This window comes from Puntigrus tetrazona, chromosome 16 (assembly GCF_018831695.1).
Source record: "Puntigrus tetrazona isolate hp1 chromosome 16, ASM1883169v1, whole genome shotgun sequence".
NCBI lineage: Eukaryota > Metazoa > Chordata > Actinopteri > Cypriniformes > Cyprinidae > Puntigrus > Puntigrus tetrazona.
In genome coordinates, this window is record NC_056714.1 from 5,797,236 (window position 1) to 5,809,735 (window position 12,500).

The 12,500-nt window shown below is 40.7% G+C and overlaps 1 protein-coding gene across 1 annotated transcript in view; it reads left to right on the plus strand.

Moving 5' to 3' along the window:
• Positions 1-1,442: 1,442 nt before the first annotated feature.
• zgc:158689 (uncharacterized protein LOC791177 homolog) overlaps positions 1,443-12,500 on the plus strand; it is a 16,523-nt gene continuing 5,465 nt past the window's right edge. The window contains exons 1-9 of the mRNA XM_043261181.1: positions 1,443-1,836; positions 4,954-5,060; positions 5,244-5,319; positions 5,498-5,584; positions 7,172-7,233; positions 8,738-8,809; positions 8,993-9,130; positions 11,436-11,588; positions 12,047-12,226. Of these exons, the coding sequence (XP_043117116.1) occupies positions 5,013-5,060; positions 5,244-5,319; positions 5,498-5,584; positions 7,172-7,233; positions 8,738-8,809; positions 8,993-9,130; positions 11,436-11,588; positions 12,047-12,226 (816 nt within the window). The 5' untranslated portion in view covers positions 1,443-1,836; positions 4,954-5,012. The remainder of the gene's footprint in view (positions 1,837-4,953; positions 5,061-5,243; positions 5,320-5,497; positions 5,585-7,171; positions 7,234-8,737; positions 8,810-8,992; positions 9,131-11,435; positions 11,589-12,046; positions 12,227-12,500) is intronic.

The window sequence follows — 12,500 nt, forward strand, 5'->3', positions numbered from 1 at the left end:
CCGTGCTACTCCGCGGTACATACCCGAACCAGTCGAAATAGTGCGAATATAAACAATTATTATAGGTGCACCGAAGTCAAAACTTCGAGAAATGAAGAGTTTTTGGCTATATATATTTTAATTTAGAAACAAATGGCAGAATTAATATAATACAAATAACAACAACAATATTCTAGTAATAATAGCTAATAATATCCTAATAAGATAAAAAACTACAGCATACATTTATTTCCTTTATTGATCATATACGCATGTTATCTTACATTTCTCATCATATAAAACGCTGACGGATTAGATACTTTTCAACCTAATCACATTTAAAAAAAAAAAAAAAAAAAAAAAAGAATTAAGGCTGAAGTTTTGAATCCAAACGCAAGAAGGCAGTAGAGCTCACTCTAAACTCGTTTTAAATACTTTTTTTTTAATTACCAAATTACTTATTAATAATTTTACGTAGTTCCGAATTTGTATAAATACTATGTGTAACGAAACTAAAAAGTAGCCTACAAAAAAGCATGCTGGAAATCATTTTTCTTCGCAAACTAATTCTATTTGAACTCGTTACTGTAATATATTGTGGTCAGTCGCCCTCTAGTGGACCTCTGTCACTGATATACCGGCTGATCATTTAGAAACAGCTGAAAAATTCACAGACATTTGTATATTTTTCATGTATGCCAAGTTTTGTGACATTGTGATTTTTTTAAGAAATAAGCCAAATAGTGATTGCAATCCACCACACCAATATATCAGCCCGTGTCTGGAGAAGCCTTTTGATAACTGATTTGTAGTTGTAGTAGTATTGATGGATGGTAAGTGTTACATTTAACACTTATGGGGTTTTTTATTAATTTTTTTTTAGAAAATGCAAAGCTGGACAATTGGTAAGGAAAACTTAATGCATATAAAAAAATTATATAATGCATGCTAAATAAAAATTAAAAAATTGATATTAATCCTTGAGGACAGTGTAAAATACAACAGTGTTTGAGACTCGGGCCCCTTTTATGATTTTCTGCAATGCATGGCTAAGCATGGACTTTTGTTTAAATGCAACATTTTTTTTTTTGCAGGAAAAAAATACAAAACATACCGAAAAGCTAACGTTCATCAAGATGTGACCACAGAGACCAATCTACCAGAAATGATTCGTGCTGTTTGCGTTCAAATGTACGTTCAGTTCAAAGTTATTTTTGCATACATTTTTGTACCGAAGCGAGGGAGAGAAAATATTAATGTGCAGTCGAAAGGAACGAGAGGAAAAGGTCCAGCCTGTGTTTGAACTCGACACTTCTGATATTCTGTTCACGGGTTTAAAAGTGAAGGAGTATGAATGAGCGGCTGTGTGTGTGTGTGTGTGTGTGTGTGTGTGTGTGTGTGTGTGTGTGTGTGTGTGTGTGTGTGTGTGTGTGTGTGTGTGTGTGTGTGTGTGTGTGTGTGTGAGGGGCTCCTGTAATGAGCAGAGGCTCTATTCACATCGCCGTCCCGTTACCTCATTGACATTCAGTCCCAGTGAGAGACACAGACAGAGAGTAAAGACATTGTCCGGGACGGAGGCAGCGACTCAGCGACAGAAAACGCACTTTCTGAGCGGAATAAAGAGCAAAGTCTGCTGCGAGCATGAGCGAGCGTGTCCTGACCCGGATCCGGTGAGGAGCTCGGGAGAGACGGCCGAGGGGTGAGGGGTGCACGGGACAGGGCTTTACTGGGGCGGACAAACCGACTACCCCCACACCACTGAAGGAGGAGAAGGAGAAGAAGGGAAAGTAAGTCAGGGGGGGACTGAGAAGAAAAAACAGCAGACAAAGCGCCGAGGAGACCATGAACGCTGGAGAGGTAGGAGCATTCCTTCACATAACACAACACTGGAGTTCAGTCCCTCACAAATACAACCTAAAGATCTCTCGGTGCAACAAGTGCCGTTTAAAATAAAGAAACATGAAAGTGGGATGATTAACCCACTGACGGACGAGACGGGCTTTGTTCATTCTCAGGCCGATGAAGCTGCTTTGCGGATGATTGTGAACGATTGCTTCTCAAAGCAGCGATATTTCAGAGCAAGAATGACTGGGAATGTCATGTTCGTGTTTTATTGGACGAGCAGAATCCACCTTTAGCTCATGTTTCGTCTCTGCTTCGTCGCTTTAACGCACATCTGAATCTCCGGGAAACAGGTGTCAGGTATGAGAAGAAAGTTAGAGAGGCGCGTCGTGATTGCGTTATAAAAAAAAAAATGCATGCTATTTATTCGTTTCTGTAGCAAACACGGAGCACAAATGTGCGCGCAGTTGGAGGTTAATGTGAGTAGAAATAAAGATACATATTCAATAATTCATGTTTGTGTTTTTGCTTTGATTAAGTTAAGTAGATTAACTTTTAATTTGTTGCCAGAGGCTTTAAAATGTAGAGCCTTTCTCTTCCAGGAAAATGGACATAAATTCAGATGACTCATGTTGAACTCGGAGCTGCTTTGTCCAATCAAATCTGCTCTAGTATAGGAATGTCCCGCCCCCCATATCACAAATCATGTTTAGTGACTGTGATGTGAACTAAGGGCTGACTGATTGACCCTGCTCAATGGGCCAGAAACCTTAAAGGGGCAAATCTGTGCCTTAATTACCCCTAACAGGCATATAGTAATACATATTACTACTCTGAGGTTCTCGTATGCAGTGTTTAGGGCTAGATGTTGTCAATATTGTCAATTTAAAGGTATTTTTAGCTTAATTTATGGCAGTATTGATGATTGCATAGCTATCATTTGAACTGAACTGAGCTGGACGATTACTGAATTAAAGATAACTAGCTTATATTGAGCGTTTGCTAGTGTTCTCCTGCGTTATCCTTTTAAACACTGTAAAAACGTTTCTTCCTGAAATGCTTCAGCTGGATGTTTATCATTAAGTTTTTTAATGTCACTACTTGTTTAGGAGGGTTCGGAGAATATTCAAAAGTAACGTTTGGGACGTTTGCATGAACAAGGGTTTTTAATAGTTTTTGTTTTAAAAGCTGAATGGCTTTCGTTCACAACACACACCAAATCTGCAAAACCATACGCTAATCTCAAGTAGCACTTTTTGCAAAACACAACACACAATTCTCTATATATCACAGCAATCCGACAAATTAACATTTCAGCAAAGGTGTTTGAAAATGTGAGATGCGTGCGGTATTTTTCAATGCAGCGGTATTTGCATTTTTTTTTCATTTTGAAGTTTTGAAACAAAGAGGAAAAGTTGAAAAAGTTGTGCAGGCAGTTGGGAAAAAAACCTGAGAGCGTAAATAAATAAAATGAATCGCGTCTGTAACGGTTGGTGAAGTATCAGTCAGAGAAAAACAAGGGAAGACAAGATGCTCAATGAAGTATCATATGATGGGAATGTTGTTTTTGAGGGGGTCTCACTCGATCACTCGATTTAGGTCAAATTCTTGTTCCTAATCTTCCTCTAATGACACACATGAGAGCGCTGACCTGCTGTAAACACTGGCCTTCAGAGCCCAAGCTTTATGCGATGGGTAATCCTGACTGGAATCTTTTATTCGTGATCTTTCCAGAAGGGAAGCCGCGTGAGCTCAGTGTTTGTTCAGCGGCTTGACTCCTGCGCCTGGGAAGAACTGCTCTCCTCCGGGCTCGGTGACATGTCGGACTCGATTTCGTGAACTTAAGAACTTAAACACGCAATAACAGAGCATTAGAAGGGCTTTGGCCAGAGTCAGGCTACCAAACCTCTGGGGCGGTCGCCTGCAGAGGTGGTCCTGCTTTAGAAAGTCAAGGAATTGTGTATAGGTTACGTAAAATAAAAGATACACTCTTAAAAGCAGCTGGGTTAAACACAACCCAGTGCTGGGTAAAGTACGGGCAGAACCAGCAACTGGGTTGATTTGACTCAGCGGCTGGGTTGCTATCTAGAACAAGCAAGTTAGCAAGTGTGTCATAAAAATCTTAAAGGTGCATGCATCCTACTTCGTCTGCGTATAGTGCTCTCGTGTAAACAGTATGCTGCTAAGCTAACTGCGACAGCTTGATTGTTTGAATCGTTAAAAGTAAAATGTTTGTATTAACTATATCATTATTCAGCTCTAATCTCACTTAATGTGATATTAAGATAATATAACATTCACATACTCTGCAAAAAAAAAAGCTTACGTAAAAGTGCGTATTGTGTATATTTGCATTGAGTCGTTTAGCAGATGCTTTTATTCGAAGGGCAATCAAAAGCAGCAAAAGAGCAACGATGCACAGATTCGAGGGCTGTAACAAGTCTCAGTTAGCTTAGAACAAAAAAAATCGAATTTGACATGATTCGAGCAATGCCGCATGTCTAAGGTTTGTTTAAAATGATTTCACCTGTCCAACAAAACGAGGTCCTTCCTAATTCCTCAGGAGAAGTGAAAGATGACTTTCTCTTGATGGTTGGGTTTCAGTGTCTAAAGCGGTCAGGAGTTTTCCGTCATTTGAACTGAAGAAAAATACTGATTCTTTTGTGACACTGGCTTCCTGTTTTTGAATGCCAGTATCCGTACAGAAACGGTTTGTCAAGACAGTTGTGGAGGATCTTAATGAGCCCAGACTTTTGAGTCGAGGCCCGATCATGCAGTCACACACCAACTGACCTCTCTAACGCCCTTGTGCTTGCGTAGAGGCAAATCCTTTCAGCAGTCTCATAACTTCTAGAGGAAAGCATTCCTGAGGCCAGCGGCTTTTATTGAGAGTTCCTTTCAGTGTTCAAGAAGTAAACTCTTTCTAGATACAGTTTCATAAAGGGATAGCTCCCAAAACGGAGAATTGTTTTGCAGATGCTAGAAACCGAACAGTTGATGGTAGCCATTGACTTCTATAGTATGGAAAAAAAAACACTATGGAAGCCAATGGCTGCCGTGAAGTGGTCGTGTGCTCCTCTGTAAAGCAGATCCTCTAAGTCTTGGTCTCTTGGTCTCTTTCTCTCTGTGTAGCCGTGTATGCTGTGACTTCCCGACGTCTAGAAGTGAACCGATCCGGAGAGAGAAGCACAATGTCCCGATCAGACGAGGTCAACAAAATGACAGAAAATGTCTACAAGGTAAACCATAAATAGACGCTCCGAGATGATATAAGGAGACGTCTTTTAAATCTTTCATTTTAAACGTACGCTCCAAGGTCTATATTTATTTTTGTGCGTACAAAAATACATTTATCAGCCAAAATAATTGTAACAGTAAAATAGTAAAAATTCATAACCGACTGAATGTGATTTTGTGTTAAGGGCATTCTGGACCAGTTCAACCCCAGTCTGAAGAATTTTGTCAGCATGGGCAAACACTATGAAAAGGCCCTGACAGGTCAGACATCGTTATGCAATCATGTTCATTTTCTGCGTGATGGGCAAAAGTCCAGTGGAGATCAGTGTGAGCTTGAGCTTCACCTGCCAAACGGTCCTGTATTCTGGAGCACACGGACTTCTGTAACATGCCCACTCTCTCTCTGTGTCTCTCGCTCTCTCTATTTCTATCTCTCCAGGCGTCACAGTAGCAGCGAAGGGTTATTTTGATGCTCTGGTTAAACTCGGAGAGCTGGCCAGCGACAGCCAGGGCTCGAAAGAACTGGGTAAGACACAGCAAAAACTACAGAAAGATTTAATAACCGAACAGCCGACTCAAATGCTGCTTCGTGGAGAGATGTGGGCTTTTCCTTCCTTATTTCTACATCAGTTAAGCAGGTAAAGGTCTGGGGTTGATTTTAAGTGGTTGCTGTGAACCACGTCATGCAGTCAAAGATCTCTCCACGCAAGAGAAAGACAGACCATAGTTCTCCATCAGAGAGAGATAGCAGGAACACGAAGAGTAAGACGGACACTGGTGAGCTGAGATACGTCCACGGAGGACGACATGGTAAAGAGAAAGAGAAGAACATGTCTCTGTCAAACTCTACAGTCCAGAGAAGACGTCAGCAGAGCTAATACAGAGACTTCACCACAAGCTGCAAACAAGACTAAAACATCCACGAAAGCTTCCAGAGCGCTTCTGGAAAAACATGCTGCGGACAAATGAAAGAAAACGTCTGATCAAAGCACACAACGTCCTCTGAGAAACACAGAGCAGTGTGAGGATGAGCACGTCTTCGGTGGCTCTGGGTTACTGCTGTTCACCGATGAGGAGATAGAAGCAGACGGACCGGTTCTGGAGTGAATATCCGTCTCTTTCCAGATTCAGTCAAAGTTGACCGGGTGGCGCTTTGAACAAAGAGACGATGACCCAAAAAATTCAGCAAGTTTCTGAACATAAAAATATTTAGCAATGGCCAATCTCCTGATCTCAACCCGAACTAAAAGCATGAAGAGCCACAAACAAACAACTGAAGCATCGCAAAGGAGAAAGTCCAAGACTTGAAGTATAATCAACAAAATATGAGAAATTTCCTTTTTATTTATGATTATATTTATTTGTCCAATTGCGTTTTTATAGAGTGTATGTCGTTTTTGTGGCTATACTTTATGTAGACCTATTTCTGTTTTAGTTTTATTGAACTAGGGCTATTCAAATCAGTTTCTATAGCTGTCCTTCCGGCAGAGTAAAGTTAACGGTGAGAACCGATTGTGGAAACACGAGTAAATATAACTGCATTGTTCAACTTCATAGTGCATCAGTGTTTACAGGAAACGAAAGCGTAAAAAGCAAGTGACTGCAGCAGAAGAGAATGAAGAGGCGAAGCCTGTACCATAAAATGGAGATGAAGAAAGTAAGAGAAAGCGAGAGAGGGGCAAAAGAGAGAGAGGCCTTTGTTGAAAGATTAACAACACCACATGATCTCATTGTGCTGCTGAAAACAGCGGGGGAGGACGAGAGGGAGGGCAGGAGGAGAGATGCCAGGCCGCACACACACTGTTGCTCAGTAGGGGATAAAGAAGGCCAACATCCACGGCTCGGCCCACTGAAACAAAACATGCCACAAGAACCATGCATATCACGTCCTCTGAAGAAATCAAATAACTGCGCGTGCATCACTTTAACGTGAGCTTTAACGTGCGTTTTCTAAAAATAACACGCAGTTGTTGCATTATCGATCGAACTTTAATGCGACCCTGTGGTGACCTCTGCGTGAGGGGGACGAGGTCGAGCGCGAGCGTGTGTTTGACTGCTCATCTGTCTGTTGTGATGCGGGTCTCACGTCTCCTCGTGATTCGTCTTGATTCAGGTGACACGCTGTTCCAGATGGCAGAGGTTCACCGGCAGATCCAGGTCCAGCTCGAGGACGTGGTGAGTGACTGCGCTTACGTTGTTGGAGCGAAGCTGTCTGGTGCAGGCTCGGCGTGCTCTTTCTTATCAAAGTGACAAGTTACAATCACACACAGTGCAAAAATGCTTCTCTAGCCAAGAAAAAAATCCTGTCCTGTTTTCAGAAAAAATAGTGGGTTTTTACTTGAAACAAGTTTTTTTTTGCTTATCCCACTGGCAGATTATTTAGCTTGCTCTAAGTGAAAAGTGACTTAATTTGAACAAGGCAATCATTTTTACTAATCCTACTTGGTTTAAGAAGTTTTATTTCTTTTGGCAGGAAATGCATTGCAGTTTTTTCAACTCACAAAATCTTTACTTGTCACACAGTTTCTGAAGGCCGACACTCTCCCAGAAGCACACACCAAATGCGTTTATTATCAGACTTTACCTCTGCTTTTGTGAAACACAATGCACGGTTCTCTATGCAAATCTCACAGGAAATGATATTAACGGAATATATTATGTTTTCAAATGATTTCGAGTGCGGTGCTCTATTTTGCATTTTGTGTGTGCAGATGTTGGATTTGTGTGCAAGGTTTTGTAAAAGTGAACTCGGTTATTAGAAACATTTTGTCAATTTTGAACACGCTAAAAAATAGGGACTGCTGCATTAAACACTCTCTGCAGAACCGTTAGGCTTAACGTTTAAAACAAATACCATCAAAGCAATTTGATGTTAGTCAATTTCATTCCTGCCCATACAAAGGAGCCAACATACGCTGCAGTGAATTATTGCGGTATTAGTGTCATTCTTGTCTTGTAAAGAAATTTTAGAGAAGAAAACGCATCTGACGCTGTGTGTTTCTTTCATGGGTGAAAGCCTTTTCTAGTGTAATGGAAGAATAGCTTGTTTTGAGACACGTGTGAAGTGTTTTAAATGTGAAATTAATAGCTGTGCTGAGATGGATAGAAAAAAATCACGTAAAAATTGAGAAATGTGACCCAGCAATTATAAAAACCTCTAACCGGTACCAGTATAAAAAAAAAAGTTCTCCTCTAAAATGTCTTTATCCCAAAAAAATGTAAACAAAAAATGATGATAAATGACATGAATGATATTAAAACACCTGTTTATGTGTTTATGTATATATTTTGACACGGTATTCCTGATGAAGAACAATTCGTTGAGTGTGAGATGCTGTTGAGCTTCACCATATGAAGAGTTTCAAAAAAAGTGACCTATAGTGAGAAAAACGATGTGTAATAAGTGTAATAATTCATTAGCAGCTGCTGCAAAGAAGTCATATTCTGAGACAAAAAACACCACAAGAGCCGCGAGAAATGCTAGTCGTACGCAACAAAGCAAGAAATGTTAAAGTGCTAATATGCTTTAAAATGTCGCTAAAACACAAGGCGATGAAGTATATGCAATGAATTGATTTATTTAAATACAGTAAAATGATACAGTATATTGCGCCCTGTTTTTACAGTTTAGAGTGTAGGAATGTGCTGCTGATATTTATGTTTTTCTGTCTGTGTGCAGCTGAAGCTGTTTCACTCAGAGCTGCTGTCTCAACTCGAGCAGAAACTGGAGCTAGACATCAAATATCTGACCGTGAGTGGACAACTAACTAAACAGCCCACCGAATTTACTAAACAGAGGAAGTCAGACGAGTAAACACCGACTCTGTCTTGTCAACCTCGAGCAAACGAATCAGAAAAGATCGATGTGATTGCTCCTCATGTTCTCTCCGAAGCATCCCAGAAGCATGATATAGTGCTTTAAATGTTTGTCCAGGCGACGCTGAAGAAGTACCAGAGTGAGAGGAAGTCAAAGGTGGAGTCCATTGAGCGCTGTCAGTCACAGCTGAAGAAGCTGCGGAGGAAGAGCCAAGCTAGTCGCCATCCTAACAAGTACGGAGACAGAGAGATGCAGGTACAGACCTCTGACCCCTCCAAATCATCAACATGATCGCACACATGAGGGTTAGGGTTATGAGACGTCCAGCTTCATATCTCCAGAAGAACTCTTACTGCAGCTCGCCTTTACTTGATTCTCCATCAATCATTTTCTAGAAGAATCGGTGCGTTCAAAATCTTTTGAGGAGCTTTGCTTTCACTGCTCCTCGGCGGAGCAATGATCTTCACGAGCCTCCGAAACATCTCACATCTTCTGAGGAGACTTTATTTCTTCAGCTCTCCTTCAGCACTGCATTGCATTGTTTTTGAGTCAGTTCAGGATCATTCGATGTTCTGTATCATGTTGGAGATACGGAACGATGAATGATATCTGATGATTTACAAGCTCTCAAACATATTGATATCAGCATCTGCACCGAATTGCGTATTGATTGAGCCTGATGGTACAAACCCACTGTTTTTTGTCTACAAGTTTAATAAACAAACAAAAAAAGTTCATATGTCAGACTTTAAAGGTGTTAAAATATAGTTTAAAGACATGCACCAAGAAATGTGAGCTTTTATGATATCTTCAACAAATGTTTTGATTTAATAACTTCATGAAACGAATAATACGTTTCCTTTACACACTGAACATAAATAGTGATATTTGAAAAATGGTATGCAATTCAACAATTAGCAGCCTGAGTTGTCATTAAACATGAAGAAATATTGTATTGTGTGAAATCATGAAGATGTACAGGAGTCTGTGATGTCTGATATCAGACCTTTTTTTAGGCATTTGAAAAACATTTGATTTGGCACCGAACGTTTTTGACATATCGCAAAAACATTTAGTAATGTGAGTGAATGACCCGAGAGCTAATTGCTTCCCAATTCGTCCTGATCCCAATCACCTTCAAGCCAAGCCAGGCTGATCGGCGCGGCAGTAAATGAACAGTAAGTCGCTTTGGATTAAAGCGGCTGCTGAAGAACTGAGTAATTGTGTCGCTTGCCAGTTCTTTGACCGCTGTGTTCATTACTGAAGACTTGGTGTAGAAAGTCGTGTACTGCCGGTCATTTATAGTTTGTATGACTCATAATGGACGATTGAGCGAGAGAAGGCCGTCTGAGCGACCCACTGTCCCACGTATTAAAGCTGATTGAACAAGTGTTTGTTTATTTGAGCATGCGTGTCCTGCAGCACGTGTTTGTTCAGGAGCGGGTCTATCTCTGTTTATGTAGGCCTGAGCTGGGCTATCGCGGGCATTAGTCTAAACGCGCTTTAAGAGAAAGAACAAGTCGTTTACTTTGAGATTAGGCAGATATCCGGAACGGCTGATCTGGGCCCAGAAAGAAAAAGTAAGACTGATGTAGAGAAAAAACAACGGAAAGTATGAAGTAAAACAGGATCGCAGTCTGAAAGGTGTTTAAAAAGAACAATAGAGGAGAATATCACAAAGCGATGAACATTTGGAACAGCATTATGGTCGTTTTGGGGTATTTTTAAGGCAGGGTTAGTTGATGAAAAGCAGTATATCTTACTGTAGTTATCAAATCAAAGCCTGCGATTTCATTAAATGTGGATGAAGTGCAGGACTGCGCTCACTGACAGTGTTTTCTGCTTCTTGATTCACAGGAAATGCATGTGCTGTGGCTTTAATGCACGTTTGAAAATGCAGTGTGCGCTAGGTTTGCTTTATGTACATATTTGCAGAATTCCCGGCGTTTAAACCGAATTTTTAACGCATTTCAGCAGCGCTTCGCCAAAATACAAGCTGGAGGATTTAAATGATGAAAAGTATGTGCATTTGAGCATCTGTAGTGCAGTATTGCAAATTGTAAATAATTATGATAAAGCTTATTATTAGCAATTATTCACTATTGTGGTTTAAAATGTCTTCATTTTAAGAATTGGTTAAAAATGTATTATAATAACAACTATATATGATGGTAATAATAATTATTATCATTGTTATTGCATTTTTAATACTTATTATTATTATTATTATTTTTATTATAATTCTTCTCTTCTTATTATTATTTAACTTGATTAAGCACCAGTGTGGCGCAAAAAACACACACAAAAAAAGAGGTTTGAGTCTACTTTAAAGTCCAGCTGCAAAGTCAAAATAAAACACTCACTAGAAGATAATAATAATAAAGATACTATATTTTATCTGTTCACTCTCATGTCGTGTAATCCACTTTAGAAAACCACGAACAAACAAACTCTTCACGTAAATATTTAATGCCTGATTTTTTTGGCTGGCAAAAGTCTTGTGAACCCCTTCTTAAAGGAGCGGCGTGCTTGTTTTGTGTGACTTCTCTCCCCGTGACAGTACGTGGAGCTGATGAGTCGCCGGCAGGGCGAGCTGGACTCTCTGGTAGCTGTTGGTTATCGCTCCGCTCTGACGGAAGAAAGGAGGCGCTATTGCTTTCTGGTGGATCGTCAGTGTTCAGTCACCAAGATCCTCATGAACTACCACTGCAAGGTAACACTAGCTACAGCAGTAAAGGACTAGCTGCCTCTACCTCCGTTCTACAAAACTCAAATAAAGTACCTATATACACACGTGGTTTCCAGCATGTAAACGTGCTCGGTGGCGCACCCGGTACGGCTTGTAACACACTCAAAGTCACACAGATAGAATCAAGATAAAATGACATTCTTCAGCAGTGTTTCCTACTGAGTCTCCGGTCAAAATTATCTGTCAGTCAAGTTTAATGGCATGTTGCCAGATTTAAACTGAACACGCTTGTAGCGCCATTCACTGGACATTTCGCTTTTAATAATCAGCATAATGTCATTTAGCGTCTGTGCCGACTGTGCATGCAGTGTTTGAAACGATAAATGTGAATATAGAATATGGCCGGTGAAATGAAGAGACTTGCTGTAGTTATGACCGTAAGCTGTCCGGCAGCAGTCTGAAGATCTGGTTTTGTTTGTCAGGTGAGAGAGCTGCTGTCTCAGAAGCTGTCGTCGTGGCAGCAGTCGTGCGCTCAGCCGACCAAACTCCCGGAGCGAGCTCTGAGCCTGCTGCGTCACACCGCCCCCCAGAGCTCTGGAGGAGCCGGGCTCGCCGAGGTCCTCCGCAACGCCAAGCTGGGCATCACCCAGCCCGCAGAACAGGTTCCTCACACACACACGCTGCAGAAACATGAGGCTCATGAAATAGAATTCATGTAGAAAATACTGCTTCTTATAATTGCTTCTTTTCATTTGGATTTTTTTAAGTGAAGGGACATCGGATGCAAAATTCGCATTGCAATGTTAATGTGTGAATACGATAAAAATCCACCTAGCGTTTTTGTTTTAAATATCTGTTTTATAATCCTCTTTTTCAAGTCAGGCATTTGATGATGTAGTTCTGCACAGGCCCCTCCCACATAGTAGATTGACAGGT